The sequence below is a fragment of the Patagioenas fasciata genome, chromosome 1, assembly GCF_037038585.1.
Source record: "Patagioenas fasciata isolate bPatFas1 chromosome 1, bPatFas1.hap1, whole genome shotgun sequence".
Classification (NCBI taxonomy): domain Eukaryota; kingdom Metazoa; phylum Chordata; class Aves; order Columbiformes; family Columbidae; genus Patagioenas; species Patagioenas fasciata.
In genome coordinates, this window is record NC_092520.1 from 204,519,564 (window position 1) to 204,538,154 (window position 18,591).

Below are 18,591 nucleotides of genomic sequence, written 5' to 3' on the forward strand. Positions count from 1 at the left end.
TTCAACAACAATAAAACTGTTAAATCACAAGATAGCTGTTAAAAAAAAAAAAAAAAAAAAAAGAGCATAATATGAAACAACTACTTGGGAAAGGACCAAATACTGGGCCAAAATCTGCTCTCAATTAGCTTTGTTAACCTCTCTTACCAGGATGATAATGCACACATAAATCAATGCAAAGCTCACACGCAGTACAAAGGGATCAATGTTGGAGCCATAGAGCACGATGTTGGGCTGCAAATCTCAGAGTTACAACAAAGACTGTCAGCGCAGGCTGACAGATGAAGTAGCTTAGCAAGATGAACTCACTTATGGTCATTTCATGATGCTGTTGCTAAATTAACATGTATTATTTACTAAAGATGATGTGTTTCTGACTTCCACTGAAAAATTCAGTACTGTAAACTTCAGCAACTCCCAGAGAAACCCGGCTGATCTGAACTTCTGCACTGCTGCAGAGCTGCTGCCCGCTCTCTGCACTGTACGGCATTGTTACCCAGGGACATCATGAGAGCTCTAACAGGAGAATCCATAGAAAATGATTTTGTAGAATTTCTTATTTTTTTCTTTTTTAAAATACTTGACTGGAAGTCAAGTATTTAAAAATCTTCAGTCAAATTCAAGTTGTTTAGAACATGAAACACCCTTTGCCATAAAAGATGAAACATAGAATATTTGGAATTGGAAGAGACACATAAAGATCAAGTCCAACTCCCTGCTCCTTTCAGAACTACAGGAAACTAAACTGACAACTAAGAGCATTGTCCAAACACGCCTTGAACTCTAATAGGCTTGGTGCTGTGATCACTCCCCTGGGGAGCCTGTTCCAGTGACTGATCACCCTCTCGGTGAAGAACCTTTTCCTAATGTCTAAACTGAACTTCCCCTGATGCAGCGTCATTCCATTTTCTCATGTGCTATCGCTGATCACCAGAGATAAAGATTTTACTATTAAACCATTATCTATAAATTCACTCGATATGTGAGGTTGCTAGTCAGGGTATCACAATTAAGATAAATGTTTAGTCAGTGCACCAAACTGCAAGACAGATATACACTCCAGCAGCAGGCCACATAACTGGGGGATGGCAGGGGACTATAATGTCACTTCCATATTCCCAGGGCTTGACTTAAATGTCCCTGTCACCCTTGCAGGGCAGAGCAATGTCCCTGGTTGTGCACAGTACCTGGGGTTCACAAGCTGGGGGGAGGCAGCAGCAGCTTCACTGCCACCCTGCGAGATGCTGCTGCTACGCCAGAGACGTGTGAGCCAGGAGGGAAAAGTATGAGTCTTGAAAAGTGTGAGACTTGAGAAGTCCATTATTATTCCATTCACATTTTGCCTAAGCGTCCCTTTAGATTCACAGCAAACTAACATCTTGCCACATTTCTTCAAATATTCAACTACCAAATAGATGACTTTTAGATGTTAAAAAAGGGGGACCACAGAACAAGTAGCCCACACCCTGTCCAAACCTTACGGGCAGCCTGCGTTTTCCTCTTTTTTCATTAATACGGTGAGTCATCTTTCTTCAGCAGAATCCTTAAAGCCAACCTTAGACTCTTCAGAACAGGTAAGAAACAAGTTCATTGTTTGACAGACCTCTCACCCACTACCGATTTTTAATTATACTATCACAGCTCCCCGTAATAGTTGGTTCCTGGTTGGAAAGGTGCCTTTTGTCCAGCATCCAATGTGTCACAAAAACTCATGGATTGATGATAGGTCTGACATGCAGCAAGGCTCTCTTTAGTGAGACTTGGGCTTTACTAAAAATTATGAAATGGGAAACAGCCAACAGATTTAATAACCTGTGGAACCATGAGGTAGAGCTATAATCTCGTTTTATATACTACTAAACTGCTCATTTTAAATACTTCTAACACACTAGAGAGCTAGAATTTATTCTGAAAATCACAGAAGCCCATGCCATGTGCTATTAGAGGTCTAACATCCTGACATTTGACAACTATAAGAGGAGACAATAAAAATCTGTATTGACACCCAAAGCAATCCATCAAAGGGGGAATGGAGGTGACTTTTCTAGTCATCTGGAATTGTCAGCTATACTGTACAGTAATAAATGTATAGTTTCCAGCACCACCCCTGGTTCTGACACCCTAATGTAGAATTTCAGCTTCTAATTTCCATTCTGTTCAGCTCTTCATGCACTCAAGTATTCTATTCCCTAGAATTAACACTTTGTGACAGACCTAAAGTGAAACAGATCTTGTTTTAAGATTGGTCTTATTCCTTTTCCACTCTCTCAGTTTCTTTTTTCTCTTTTACGTATCTTTTGAACATTTTCCTTTCACAGCAAACTAAATTAGCAATTAATAACCCAACAGTAAAAAATTAGCTGATATATTCAAGCAAATGAGAATAATAATAATAATAAGAAATAAGAAAAAAAAAGTGTGAAACACCCCAAAAACCCCGTTTTTATTTCCACTCATTCGCTTTTGCATTCTCAGCTGAGAAGAGGTAATATGATTCAGCTCATCTCATTTCATGATCTTTCAATGGGAAGCCCAGTACAGGGCAGTGGCCCAGGCTCTCCCTGCATCCAGTGGAGACAGACAAGCAACTCCTGGGCTGTGAATTGTCCTCAAGAGAACCAAAATTACTTGTCTGCTTGGAGGAGTTTTCATTTTCCTCCACTAACTATGATTAGGGCCTAGGCAATAATTTACAATATGATAACCCCCCTTTTGGTCACAGGAAGGTTGTATGAGGGACATTATGGGATGTAGGGGAAGAACATCTCAGGATTGCACAGGACTTATATGGAATATTCAATGAAGGAATGAGGGTGAGGAAAGGGATGGATTCCGGTGATTTGGAGACAAACAAGTAGGGGAAAACAGAGGGCTAAGAGAAAAAAAAAAAAGTTGGTCCCATGTAAATAGTTTGGTGGTTGGTATGTTTGTATGGCCACATCCCACACCTCACCAGTGCAGTCTGTCCTGCCTTCTAACTAAACTCCATTTCTGCCTCTTTTCCTAGGTGAGGGACTCTATTCTGCATGTGTGTCTGTGCATGGGGGTGTGTGTGGTCAGACCAGGGGCTGCAGGGCGAACGTGTCCATGTTGCAGCAGCAAGAGAGTCCGAAATGAGTGCGCTTCAGTGTCAGAAACTGGAGTGGGACTGGAATGTCTTTGCGTGTGTGTGTCTCCATCAGGGTGAGATCACAGAGCAGGGATTGGCTGTTGGAATCAAAGGAAACCTTAATAGCTCTGTGTGTGTACATGAGATGGCCTCTACCAGCAACCTGTGTGGGGCTGTGGTTTGAGAACTCCTATGCCGAGGTGGCAGAAATAGGGCAGACTGGTATCGAGAGGCAGCTGCTGGGCAAATGGACTGTCTGAGCGCAGCTGCTGGAGACATCCACACAGCACACACACACACAATGTGTGTATATATATGTGTAAATATATATATATATATATATATTTTCACCAGCAGATTTCCACCCAGTTCACTTAGACAGAGGTTGGGATGAGGTTGTTGTCACTGGCTGTGTTCACATGAGTGCTCTGCATCTGTCTATGTTAGACCTGCTATGTATGTCTACATATGAATATACGTTATGTGGCATATACTTGTACTCCATGTGCATGTGCCCACTGGGAATGCATTTTCAGCCTCACTGCTGATTGGATCCGTGGCATGGAACTGTGGTGGCCTCATCCATCTTGGGGTGTTGAATCTGGCACGATATGCTCTCCCCTAACAGGTAAAGTAATAAAGATTCAAATTCCTAAATTCATATGGCTTGGTTATAATTTTGTAACTCTAAAAGAAAAATAACTTCATCTTCTAAAGGTTTTTCAAGCTGAACATGGTGATTTGGCTTTTGGAGAAGGTCCCTTTTACCAGCTATAATTCTCAAAGAGAGACGACTTGACCCCACACTAACATCACCATGAGTTTTGTGTTATTAATATATTGGTTTTGCATACTAGCATACTATTTTAACCCAGATATTAAAAAAAAAAAAAAAAGCAAGCAAGTACCATAGGGAGTATTATCACTGGGACAGCAGAGTCACACTTCATTTTCACCTCTTTATCGCAGACTTATTCTGTATATGTCTGGTTTATATAAGTATTTGTTGTTCTGTCTTATCGCACAGACAATATTGTAGGACGGGTTAAACTGAAGATAACAAGGAATTTTCAAGTACACTAAGGATAACATAAGGTCTAACTACTGAACATGTCTTGCAAGATAGAAATGGTTAAAGTGTTAAGTACACACAGAAAATAAAAAAGTATTTGGTAAGTATTCCCTGTTTACAAAGATGAAGGCTGAAACATCCGTGTCATCCAAAGATGATGAAGTATATTCCAGTCCATTAATAACTAAGGTGGATGATGAACAGCTACTTGGGATAAATAGTTAAGTAAGCAGGAGAAAATGAAAGAAAAGCAAACAAACAAAAACCAAACAAACTACCAAAACCAAACCAAACAAACAAAAAGCCCCACAAAACTAAAACAATAAAAACAAAACAAACAAACCCCACAAAAACCACAACCAAAACCTTTATGTATTATTGATTTGAAGCTAAAAAGGGAAACAAGATAATCTAGTCTGACTTCTTGCATAGTGTCTCACCACCCACATATCACTTAAAATTCCCTTGGTTACTTCTGTAATAGACCTTAAAAATTGCATTTAGTGGTAGATGTTTGCTTAAAGTGCATCTTCCAGGAAAGCATTAAATATTGATATGTAGACAACAAGAATCTATCCTTGCAATTTGTTGAGGCATATTAACTATGTATGTGCCATTCAAATTTATTGGGTTTCCACTAGTGATCCTTACAGTGCCTTTATCCGACAGTTTTGAAGTCTATGGACACAAGAGTTTTGCCTAGCAACAGCAGTTCTCAGCTCTAATCAAATCACTTCTTTATTTATGAACTCCGGAACAGTCAAAAAAAAAAAAAAAAGAAGTCAAATTCTGTAAGTTTGAGCATATGTCTGAAATACAGCTTCTCCGATGACTCACTCAGGACTGTGACATGACACTTTCACCAACAAAGCAAGCAACCATTAACCACTTTCAGTCCTGAAAGAAGACACCAACTTTTTTTTTTTTTGTAAAATCTGAGCCAATCACTTCTTTGGCTCGCTGGAGCACATCCAGAGAAGAGCTACAAGACTGGTGAAGGGACTTGAACACAAGACCTATGGGGAGAGGCTGAGGGAGCTGGGCTTGTTCAGTCTGGAGAAGAGGAGGCTTAGAGGTGAGCTCAGCACTCTCTAGAACTACCTGAAGGGCAGTTCTAGCCAGGTGGGGATTGGTCTCTTCTCCCAGGCAGTCAGCAATAGGACAAGGGGGCATGGGCTTAAACCCTGCCAGGGGAAATTTAGGGTGCATATTAGAAAGAAATTTTTTACAGATAGAGTGGTCAGGCATTGGAATGGCTGCCCAGGGAGGTGGTGGACTCACCGTCCCTGGAGGTTTTTAAACTGAGATTGGCCATGGCACTTAGTGCCATGATCTAGTAAATGGACTGGAGTTGGACCAAGGATTGGACTTGATGATCTCTGAGGTCTTTTCCAACCCAGTCGATTCCGAGATACAATCCACATTTATGTGACAATATGCAGCCACAACAAACGGGAGACACACATTCAAAATCTGAGTTCATCTTTTGCCTCCCAGGAGAGAAACTAAACCATCAATCCATCCACTATTTAGATGGAAAGTTGCCACTGAAGCTGTACAACCGTTCTCATTCATGTGAGATGAAGACAACGATAAGTTTGACTACTAGCTGTCCTTTGCTTTTTCTTTTTTGTGATATAAATTGTGTAATTTGCTTTCATGAGGATCAGAGTCCTGTTGAAATCAATTAACCACATTTCCATAGCCAGGCAATGTGATGTTCTTCCACACTAACCTTCCTCTCAATCCCAGCCCCACGTGAAATAATTTAACATAGCAACATCCACTCCTTTCTTAACTTTCTCTTTAGAGGAGAAGGAAAATGGAACCATAATTCTGTGGGCAGACGAAAAAAATATGATGTTGTTGATACTACTATTCTCATGATTATTAATAATTTAAAAAGAAAATTCTTTCCAACTTTTAAACAATTGCTGGATTTCCCTAGTTCCTAAATTTTCTCCAGGTCCCTAAATCGTTTCCATAGTTATTTGCAGAATCCTGTTCTTCATTACATTTGCTAAACAGTCCTTCAGATATGTTTCCCATACACATAGGCTAATTCAGTCTGCAATTATTAGCAACGCAGAATTTGAATACTAGACTGTGATCATAACTTCTTCAAGCTTTATTTCAGTCCAGCACCTACAGCGCTTGCCAAACATCTCTGTATGAAAACATATACACCAAAACAGTTCCCTGAATACGTGCATGATAATTACCTTCCATTAAAGAATGCTAACAGTTTTCCATTAAGGAACACTCCTATGGAGATGTGATGTTTTTCTCTGTAACGATCATTGTTCCTCTTTGTCTTGAAAATGACCAATTCAGTTTAAGAAAAACTTAAAAGTAATGATTACAATTAGACAGATTATGGTTAAGAACTCAACACCCAGCTCTAAACTTGCCTTTATATTATTCTTCATTGACCAAAAAAAAAAAAAAAAAAAAAAAAAGAAAATGATGCTTTCTGCCTTCACCCAGCTATGATGCTGAGGCAACTGTACGTTTAATTGGAGCTACAGTAATTTGTTACCTGATATAGTCCAGCATTAAATCAGTAAGAGTGATGCTTATTCAGACCTACAGTAGGAGCTTAATTGTCTTTGTTTTAATTTGCCAAATAATGAAAAAGATGGCAAATACCTTTATATTTTCTCCTTAATGTTATCAATTTTGGGCAATGGAAAAGTAAGGATTGCAGTTCATTAGCAAGTCGGCTGGTAGGCCCTTTCATCCCGGAGACCTTTTCATCTCCTCTACATCCACCCACACAACTACTTCTGTGCCAGTATCTCACACCGATATCATTATTATGCTTTATGACTTCCTTGAATACTGATGTTGTTCAAAAAAACAAACCACTGGTGAACTCTTCTGGGTCAAAATTCAAAAACACAGGATATGTCTTAGTCTATTTGAGTATGTAATTTAATTTAAGATTCACTAAAAACCTCTTTAAATTGAAGTAATAAAGGAAACCAAAGATATTTCTGGAAGTTTTTATGAGGTGAACTGAAGCACACTCTTACAAATCTAAAACTTCTAACGAAGAAAACATTAGAGTGACGGGTTACCTGGTTCCAAAATCTAGCATCCCCCTCCCTTCAACAGGACTTCAGGCTAAGGTTTCCAGCCATGGCATGTCTGTTAAGTTTTTAAACAAGCTTAAGAAAGTATTTCCTAGAATGAAGGAGTATTTCCCTGTGCCTAAAAGGATATAGGTACAATCTGAACTGCAGAATGCAGGAAGGAACACATGGGAGAAAGAGAAAATAATTTGATGAACTGAAAAGTCCTTTATGCCACTTCCTCCCCATTATTACATAATAGATATTTTAATTAGGAAGACATAAAGATTGTATTCTCCTTGAGAGTAAGGGGGGCAAATGAACAGATTGGTAACCACTGAGCTGTGGGAATTATTAATACATGGTAAGCTGCTATTAAAAATCCATGAAACAAGAGGTGTACCTTCTACAGATTTCTTTTATCCTCAAAAACAATTTAATAGGCTGGGTGCACAGTTTTTTCTTTGAAATCAATTTAAACAGAAATCTCCTTTCCTCTGTTTCATGCATAGAACTTCACAAAAGTGGAAGAGCTTTTAGTTTTCTGTTGTCCCTGGGATACTCATAACATTTCATTCCCAGTTCATAAACAGTAAATACTAGTTTGAATTTTTACAAAGGCTAAGTGATTTTAAGCAGTCCTACTGCTCCTGACCTTTACAGTGTCTGTTGCTACAAGGTAAGTTTTTCCCTTGTGTGGTTTTTCCCACCTTTACAGATTTGAACTTGAAATACATTTCTCCTGCAAACTGCAGCCTACCCACAATCATAAACAAATTACACTTTCTGTGTCAACATTTGAAACCAAGTCACTGAATCATAGTGTGCTGGGATGGAATTGCTGCTCCTATCATCTACCACTAACTGCTATAAAAGCATGTAACCCGATTAGTGGGGAAACAGCTGTATTATTCATACATTTAAGCTCTTTCAAACAGTAGGTTTTCTTTCTGCAACAAAGCACAGCACTTCAGATAAGAAAAATACAAATCCCAGAGAAAATCATGACATATTAACCCCTGGCAATCTTTATGTGATTTAATAGTTTGTTCAACGTCTTTTCACTGGCGATAAATGCAAGAACTACATTAAATTAGTAGAACTAATATATTTTAACACATCCACTTTCCAGCTTTTTGCTCCCCAGGATTTCTCCACATACCAGGCACGGTTCATTAAATCATCTGTCACTTTCTGGAAGTGATTGTCATGAACTTAAATCTGTGTCTCTCTGTTGTGGGCATGAATCATCATACGTATGGGTTTTGTGGGACAACATCTTGGCAGAGGTTAGCAGTAAAACAGCTCTCTAGTTAACTCAGAACCTCATTACTAAACCCTCCATGGTTATTAAAGCTAACAAGCCATAAAACAACTGTTGCTTTCTTGGCCAGAAGAAAAACTGTAGATAAGTTCTGGCTATTGCTAATATTCACATATTCATCTGCTAATATTATATTGACTGAGTATTTTCAACTAGCTTTTTGGACTTTTTAATTAGTGAATAATGTCTAATACCAGGATTCGTCAGGAGAAAATGTCATAGAATCACAGAATCTTTTCAATTGGAAAAGACCCTCAGGATCACTGAGTCCAACCATAACCTAACCTAAATCTAACACTAAACAATGTCCCTAAGAACTTCCTTTAAACACCTTCGAAGCACCTCCAGGGATGGTGACTCCACCACTTCCCTGGGCAGCCTGTTCCAATGCCTGACAACCCTTTCACTGAAGAATTTTCTCCCCGGCACAATTTGAGGCCATTTCCTCTTGTCCTTTAGTAACAACATGAAATATGTTGAATGAATGTAAATTTTTTTCAGCTAGAACAAATTATTTAAGTTGATATCTTTGGTGTTTGGATTAAGAAAGCACTGAAGTTTGACTTAGATGTGCCTTCTCTGTTATAGAATATTCTGTGAAGAATATTGATGATCTTTTGTGTATCACCATCTCTCCATATGGTCCTCAGATCATTTAGAAAAAAAGAAAAATGAGATTATTTTAAAATTAGGTAAGAATTAATGAACTGCCTTTTAATACAGTACATAAACCTAATAAATCATCAAGCCTTTCACCAAAGTTATACAAGGAAGAATAAGGAGGAAAAAACAAAGCAGTAAAATGAAGAATTTAATATTTGAATAAAGATGACATCTCAGATCTTTAAGAAATTCTCCTAAATGAAAGTGATACATGTAATCTTCAAAAGATCTAACTGATTTATCAGAAGAATCATAATTCTAATGTATTATGCTTTACATCAAGTGTGATAATATATCTCCTCCTTAAGCAGTATCACCTCTGGTGGTTAATTTTGGTTTGAGGTTTTGGTTGGACTGTGGAAAAACTGAGCAAATGAGAACTAAAAAAAAAAAAAAAAAAAATGAAAAAAATCCTAAAAAAACCTCTAAACTTCTGTGTTCACTTCTCTCACTTAAAGAATGCCTTGTAGTAGTAGAGCCATTTGTTTCAAATCTATAGCATATGATTCCCTTTCTGTTAGAGGAATCAAATGCCTCCCACAACTCAAATTATGTAAGGCATTTGAACACATAAAAACACAGGTTATACAAAAGTCAGTCAAACACTGAAAGAACCTAATATGGACTTCTAAATTATAAATGCACAACACCAAATAGCACTTTATAAAACATTTCAAAATGCATTAGACAATTATGTACATTTCTGCAAGTGTTGCCCTCATCTGAGGATGAACACAGCACGATCAAAAGCTCCTCTTCAGTTCTGCAGTCAAATATCTGATGTGTGCCTCTGAAGCTCACTCAAAGAAGAAAGGTCCTCACATATTGTAAGTTAAAACCACTGGGAAAAAGCAATGTGAAAAGATCTCTAGTCCCTTTTCAAGACAAATCCCAAACTTGGGGCCTCACTAAAATGACACCGAACCTTAGCTAATAAAATACCCTGAACCCTAAGAAGGCTTAGCATTAATTTATGTTACTTCTGGGCAGCTGGGAGTAAATAAAGGAAAGAGTTTGGAAAGCTGTGTCTATCAGTAAGTAGTGGAGTTCCACATCTTCCAACAGGAAAAGCTGGCACAGCTCCGCTCAGTGCAGTAATCAATTTCCAGCAGTTTAGGATTAGAATAATTTTTTTAAAATTAGTGAATCTAACAACAAGATTTCCCTCCTTTAATGTCATTACAGGAAAGCTTATTTCCTTTAATAATAGGATTAAAAAAATGGTTTATTTTCGCTGCAGTTTAGACTAAAGAAAATTGTCTAATCTACTATTAAAAACTTTAAAAAAGGAAGTGCCATTGCATATAAAGGCTTCTTTCTCCTACTTGGAGAAAGGTCTAGTTAGGCTGACAGCAAACGATGAAGTAATAAGTGGTGTTCAAAGAGATTTCTGATAGTGATATTTCAGGTCTTTCTCCCTGCAGGCTAGCTACAACACATCTGTAGAAGTCGAAAATTGTCTCCAAAATCATTCCAGAGTTACTCACTATACAGGCTGTCTCTTGTCATTAAGAGTATGTCAGTGTTCCCATCCTAAATCCTTAAAATCAAAACTCGACAGTTCAACAGCTTAATAAAAAACACAAAAGCCTGGCCTAAGGCTAGAGCGTGACATCCGAAGTATCAGCCGGAAAACCGAAAGTTGCCTATACAGTCTTCCCCTTGCCCAAATCTATTTTATTTAGCCTTCAGCTCTCTTGAAAACCAGGAATTTGCACTTTAAATTCCAAGTAAGTATTAGAAAGAACAAAATACCACTAAAAAAAAAAAAAAAATCAAAACAAAAAACAACAAACAAAAAACCACAACCCAGTACTTCAAAGAACTATTAAAAAACATTACGTAGAAACACTTTTAAGTCTGGTAGTAAAATTTGAAGTGCAGTAATTATAGGCAGTATTACATTTTCAGGTCACAGTCTGAAAGATCTCAGCTGCTGAAAAGCCAGTTCTGAAAAAGTCACTATCACCTTCATTCAAAAAATCCATACAAATCTGCCCTCCTAACAATTCTCTGACCTGCATATCGTATGTGCTCTCTCTGTACATATAAATTATGCACATTTTTGAATTATTTCATTGATTCTCCCCTTTATTATCTTACTTAAACAGGAAAAATTGCTTTCCTGCCTATCAACTTGCTAACTGTAGAAGTTCCCAGCAACACCTCTTCAGAGGTCAGATGTATGGCTGTACATCTGTCATCACACATCAATTAACACAAACAATCCAAATATCTGCTTTGTAGAAGAAGGAGCTCCCCCATCTCCTCTGTACAATTCTATCTCATACCAGAAAATAAAACCTGGGAACCACCAATTGTTTCAAGAGAATTGGCATATACCAATCAAATAGAAGATGTGTTACACAGATTGGAATAATATATTGTAAAGGAGAATTTGGCTGCACTGATGCTTGTTTAAATGATTTTTACCTTTCAGTCAATTGTTCAGATAGCAGCAAATCTAGGATTTCCATTATACTTTGCAAGAAAATATCTAGCCAAGGGTGGTATTTTGCAATATTTTAAGTCTCTTAGAAGCTTAACATTGAAGTATCTCATATCTGGCATCCAAATAGTTTGCTTACGGCTTTGTTGACAATGTAAATTTTATGGAAAGAATAGATACTCACTGAAACCACATTCACAAAGTCATCGTCAGACAAGGTCTCTAACATCTCAATGACTGAGGTGCGGATCAGCTTCAATGTCAATCCACTGACACTCCCGCTCCTAACAGAAATACACAACATAACAGAGAAGTTGAATTGAACAAATTTTATTTTAAACGTACAAAGAAAATACTGAGAACCAACCAGCACTCTCACCAATGTTCACACTAAAATTTTCAATAGTTATCTTAAATTCTCCAGCTCACTATTAGTATTATTACCACATTATAATAAAAAATTAGGTCCAAAGCTGGCATTGAAAGCCCCAGTCCTGTGGCTTAGGTGAAGTCATAGTGGTACATCATATTCTTATTTTAATTTCAAGAAATCTGAGAGGGTTTACCACCTTCAACCACTGTATTATCAAAATCTTTTATACTCTTACACATAGATTTACAGTTTCAGATTTTCAGATATCCAATCCACAACATGTCTGATTCAAGGTAAAGCTTAAGCTGAAGTGCAGAAAAAACAAAAGTTGATAAAACTCGCTATTGATATGAAAGCACTACACCACATTTAGAAGCATTAAATGCAAATTCTCTTACTGAAACTTTTTTCAGCATTAAGCAATCTGTTTGACACAACAGGATCAACGCTTCCTTCTGTCCCTCAACATTAAAGAAAGAAAACCTTGCTAAGGAAAATATTTTTTTATTAATTTCTTTGCTGACTTTCTACTAATATCTTAAAGCAACCAAACTTGACAATTTTTAAGTATGTAAGGTAAAATATGTAAGTCTGCATAGAATCTCATCTTTCAGGATCATAAAATCATGATTAAATATACAATAATGCTTCTGTATATTTGGGTTTGGGTTGCGTTTTACAACAGATCTTGCCATGCACATGAGAAATTTTCAATTGATTACTTCAAAAATTAAGATGCTTAAAGTAGAATAATATTAGAATGATTACAAAACACTTCCTTGCTCGTCGTTGAAATAACTTTCACTTTGGTTTGCACTTTTTGAAACTTTTTCCTGTGTATTTATTTTGTTCATACCAAGATTTTCAATTCTTGCATATAAGGACTTCTTAATTCTCTCCCTTTTTCAGCATACAGATTTGTTCAGCATATCTAAGTACTTTTATCCTTCTAATGTCAACATCTAGACTTTAAACACTTACGCATCCACTAAAATAAGCATGTCTTTGGGAGATGCAGCTCCTTGGATATACCTGAAATAAATGAAGAATATGAATGACAAACTCAAAACCACATTTGTTGTGTGTGATGGAACACACTTTGAGATCTCTAAATCTAGCTGAACCAACAAAATCCTCCTGTTGTAGATAGTATAAATCCATACACTATAATTTTCTCTCTTGCTGTGCGTTCTAAGTAAACCAAAGTCTAAACCACATTAGGAAAGCCTGGAAGTCAGATATACTGATCCAAATTCACTATTTTTAGATGTTGATAATGGAAAAACATGAGTGCTATTTCAGAACTAAAGACTAGATGACAGAGGAATAATTACATCAGCCTAGCTGAAGGAAAAATACTTCATTCTTGGAAAAAATGTATACAACTAGTATGAATCCAAGTATCAATATGTATTACAGAAAAAAACAATGAAAAACAATCCTACTGTTCTCTGTTCTTCTACCAATGTCATGATTTTTTTTTTTTTTTACTGTCTAAACCCTGAGATATATGAAAAAAAAAAAACCCGGAAGAATGGTTATGTTTAATAATAAGAATTGTGTTTGATTTGGAATAAAACTAAAATCTTTAATTGTCTGATACACTGTCCAGGTTTTCTTAAAAACCAAGTTTCTCTTTTAGTGAATTTGCCTGTCAGCTGAAGCCTTCATATTAGCTGCATTTTCCTGGAGAACCAGATACATGTTTTGGTAAACATAGCAATGGAATGCAAAGTTATTGATAAGGACAGATTCATATCCCGCAAGAGGGGCAATGAGAAAGAGGTGACCAAGAAACTGACCAACAATGTATAACATTCCATTCACGTGAATACTTCATATAAAAGTGGGAGATCATGAGGATCTCGTCCTTTTTTTCCCTTTTGCTTATGGCCGACATTAGGAGAGGACCTTGCTGGTCGTCCCTGCGAACTGAAGCCTAGTGAGAGAATGAATCAAGCTCCGGTTGGCTGCAGAGTCCAATCCAGGACTTTGGGTGCCAGCTCTGCAGTTGCTGAGACTTTCAAGATTGGTTTTGTATATTTTATATTATTTTCTCTATTCTTGTTAGTAGCATTAGTAAACATTGTTAATTTTTCCAACTCTCTTCTCTCTGTCCTTCTTTCCCTCCCGATCGCCTGTCCTTAGTGGGAAGGGGGGAGAGGGAGAAGCAAAAGGGGGAAGTGGGGGAACAGAGGAGGTTAACAATACATCTGCCAGGGTTTTATCATCCCCGCAATCAAAACCCTCAACATACATATCTGATAGTTACTCTCCTATGAAAAAGTCCAGGTAATGCAGCAGTATGATGTATTACAGTAGGTACTGCATAACAAATAATATGATTTGAATATTTTTTATTCAGGAGAATTAACTGATTTTATAAAAACAGAACCGCAATATCTAAAAGTAAGGGCTGTTACATAAAAATAATCAGAAAAAATTGTCTTTACAGTCATATCAAGAAAGCGATGTATAGAAATCAGTTCCTTAAAGAAAGCTTACCATGGTCTTCTGCGAACATCATACAGATCTATTTTGTTTGGAGTTCGACTTTTATCTACCCATGGGGAAGCTAAAAAACAAACAAACAAAGACAAAACAAACACCTTCTTCAGCATTTCAAACACAACATTATAATGAATCAGTAGCATAGACTTCATACTATATAAATGTCAACATTTGATATGGATTAGAAAAGTCTGTGTTTTATCTGTTTTTGAAATACCTACATACTCCTAGATATGAAAACATACAATATAATAGAATACAAGTATATATAGATAAAGATTTTAAAGTGCCAAATTGTGTTGGATAAACAGTTACTGACTACAGTGCACCGCTGAATGCAATGGAACCAGAATTTGAACCAAAGTACCTTAGAATATGAAATAACATTTGAACAACAAAGTAGTTCATTTCAAAAACAGTTATAATTTGATTCATGTTCTATACAATCAGACTGTGCTGATGCAAAGCTCAGTTATCCATCTAAAAATTATTCACTGACTCAAGAGAGCTTTGCCTAAAACTGCGAATTAGAGAAGTACCATGAAAGTATCATATTTTCTGGAAATAAAATGAGATGGATTTATTAGTGTCTGTGTAAAGAAAATGCTAAGATTAATAACCTTTTCCAAGCATTTAATCTAAGCTTTGCAATAATTTTAAGCAAGGGTAGGCATTTTTTCCTCACTGAAAAACAAAATGAGACTTTCAAAACCATTTGACAGCTTAACGAACACAAATAAAAATGTGAAAAGTTAAATGAAATGAAATGAAATAATGTTCTCCAATTTGTTTTCTCACTGTATGCCAACAGCATTGGGAGAACTATTTCCTGCCATTAATCATTTTTCTGTCTAAGAAATACAGAAAGATATAGGCAGCTCCAGGATCCTTCCTGAAAAAGCATTCATCTGAGACAAATGGGAAAAATTCTGGTATCTCTACTTATTAATAAAAAAGAAGCCAACAGCTGAGAGCAGCTGCATATTTGTGATTTTACCAATCTCTTTTTTACATGAGCATGACCTGAGTCAGCACATCAGTTACCAAACATTTACACAGAGCATGACCCACAAGACTTTTATAAGTATATATTTATCAGTATAGATTTGCAGCCACAGAAAACACTGCTCACTCTTGTGTACCAGAAGAACCTCAAACTTGATACCAGTATTGTCTGTGATCTCAGATCAGGCCACCTTCGTGAACTGAATGGATGCGGGTCTTTGAAATTTCCACAGATGAAAGAATAAAACCTTTGAGACTTGTCAACATTGTTAGCAACTTGAGTATCATTACTTAGTTATGCACAGGTTAAACTCACCAGTTATTTACGAGCCTGAAGCCATGGTTAGAACATGTTCAATCATGGACTTTTTGTGTCCTTCCAGACTAACTCATCTATTTGATTTCTATCTGAAAATCCATCCTTGAAATAACTTCCCTGAGACTTCAAAAATCTGCATTCCATGTACTCATTTCAGGTTGTATTAAGAGTATTTTAGGTGAAATTGCAAATATAAATCAGGGTACTGACCAACACTGCTGTATCTTAACTCAACCTTTTAGGCCTTCCATTAACATCTAAAAAAGATTATGCCCTACCAAATCTGTCCCTCTTAATCAACTCATTTCTTGGACAATCTTCATAAATAGACAACTACCTAAATGTACCTGTCTGAATTTATTTTCAAAACAACACATAAAATGTAATTTACACTGTTAATGTGACAATAGCCTTCGGCAATCTCAATTAAGAAGTGAATTAAAACTTCGGTTTTGAATTCTATTTTTTCATATAAAAGATATATCTGCCTCCTTAACTACATTCTCTAAAGCAAATGGATGGTGATTTAAAGAGAATTCAGAAGCAGGAGCTGAAGAAGAGTGTTTCTATTATAACATGTTTTGCTAGAACAATGGATACTCACATAGTCATTATTACAATTCAATGCATTTTCTAAAAGTTCACAAAATAACAGACTAGCTCCTTGACTAACATAAATTGTCTACTGAAAACCATCACATGAACGTTTAGCTATAATTTATCTGATATCATAACCTTCAAGAAGATGACAGTGTAACTTATTATTATTTTGAAGTATCATGTAACTTTTCTAAATTCTGAACTAAAATTTACAGAAACGTGTTAAGACTACATTTTGTCTGCGTAACAGAAGACAATCCAGCTAGATTTTTCTGCAAAATCTGAGAGTTACAATATGTGTTAATGTAACACAACCTGACAAGGGAGCACATCATTTTCTGAGATCAACACCAGTCGCCCAGACAAAACACACTTCAGGATTGGGTCCTTTAAACCAAATCTACTGTGACAAATTTTCCAGAAACATGAAGTGACAAAAATAAGTGTTACTTAAAATTGTGAGGAAACACAGAATAACAAAAGTTGGTGTTGGTGGGGTTTTTTGGTGTGTGTTTTTTTTGTTTGTTTTTGTTCGATGTTTTTGTGTGTTTGGTTTTTTGTGGTGTTTTTTTGTTTTGTGGGATTTTTTTTTTTTGGTTTGTTGGTTTTTGCTTCCCCCACCCCACCTTTCACTTTATGGAGAGAATGGTTCTGGTTGAAACCGAGTGAAAGAAAGGATCTGAAGACAAGTCTTTCCAAATTGCTCTTCAGAGCAGGTCCTTCTGGTAAGACTTGAGCAAGTAAGCTTTGCACTCAGTTCTACCGTAGTTTTTTCAGTAATTTCCTGGATTGCAACAAAGTTCAAACTCACTCTTTCTGGCTATATCTATATCGATAATTTAAAAAACACATTTGTAGGGAAGACATTTGCCAGAATTAAATCATGAACTGTTTGAATGGTCCGGTCATGCTCTTAGATCATAAAACAAACTGTGAATAAACCACTCAGCACAGCACTCGAAGCCTATCTATTGCTTTTGAAGATGACTGTGAATGATAACAGAGTTTTCCGTTTGGGGCAATATTCCAAGTACTGAAGACAACAGCTAAATTCCACAATTTCTTCTGCCCTAGCCTGACCTTTTCAGCATGCCCAGTCTTGGAAAGACTGGAAAGAGATCATTGTTCCTTACCATGCCTTTAAAACAGTGATTTCTGTGCCACATATAAATAAATTTATTTTTCCTAATTAATATATTACCTTCTTTTGAGACAAATACAGTGAGCATCAACACATTTAAGTTTCCACTTGAGGAAAACTTTCTGGATCTACAGTGAGACTGAAAAATTTTTCGTCAGATATTAACGGGGGATGGATCATACAAACACTAATTAAGAAATACACATTTACTGGGAGAACTAGTTCTATTGATTCTGATGATGTTTTCTACAACAGTGAACATCATCTGTTAGTAAGTCTCTGCATGGCTAAACATAATTAAGGACTCAGCACTTAGTATCTGAAATTTCATTCACACCAAAGAAGTGCTGAATTCCCTCTTTGAGAATTACCAAAACTAAATTACTCATTCATCCTCAGCTCTCTGAGTTAACACTTTTAATTTTAGATGGCTTTCCATGGTCTCAAATCTATTCACCAGTTTTGGAATTATTCTATTTAAGGATCTTACTGAAATTGCTACTACTAGAAAACTGAAGTTCCCTTATGATAGTTGATTTCCAATGTTCTAATTTTAATTTACCCTGATTTCAGCTTTTTTTTTTTTTAATTTTAATTTTAAAAAAAGTGCTCTCTATGCAAAAATACATGATTACGCATTTATAATTATATAGGAAATAATTAGAAAGCATGAAGACCACTGAAAAAGACAAGTATTGCCTTGGTCCATACACAGAACATGCTATAAAGCCATTTGGGGAAACTGGCTTCCATCTTACTGAGAAAAGCCTTTCTATGGCTTAAGATGAAAGCAAAAATGAAATGCACAAAAAGACAATCACATGCTTTCCTAAAAAAGTGAAACTGAAGGTCAAGGATATTGAGATTTACAGCTTTATTTATATGATCTAATATTTAAAACATGCATTTTAATCAGATGTCTCGAAGCCCTGCTCACTGAATGTCTTTAAG

General features: G+C 36.5%; 1 protein-coding gene across 10 annotated transcripts in view; it reads right to left on the minus strand.

The window, feature by feature from the left end:
- CACNA2D1 (calcium voltage-gated channel auxiliary subunit alpha2delta 1) overlaps positions 1–18,591 on the minus strand; it is a 400,174-nt gene that overhangs the window by 96,565 nt on the left and 285,018 nt on the right. For all 10 annotated transcript variants that reach the window (XR_011737089.1, XM_071803490.1, XM_071803489.1 and 7 more), the window contains exons 8-10: positions 14,570–14,639; positions 13,046–13,096; positions 11,876–11,975 (exon numbers count right to left, since the gene is read on the minus strand). Coding sequence is in view for 9 of the 10 variants with exons in the window: in XM_071803490.1 (XP_071659591.1) it covers positions 11,876–11,975; positions 13,046–13,096; positions 14,570–14,639 (221 nt within the window). In the remaining variant the exon portion in view is untranslated. The remainder of the gene's footprint in view (positions 1–11,875; positions 11,976–13,045; positions 13,097–14,569; positions 14,640–18,591) is intronic.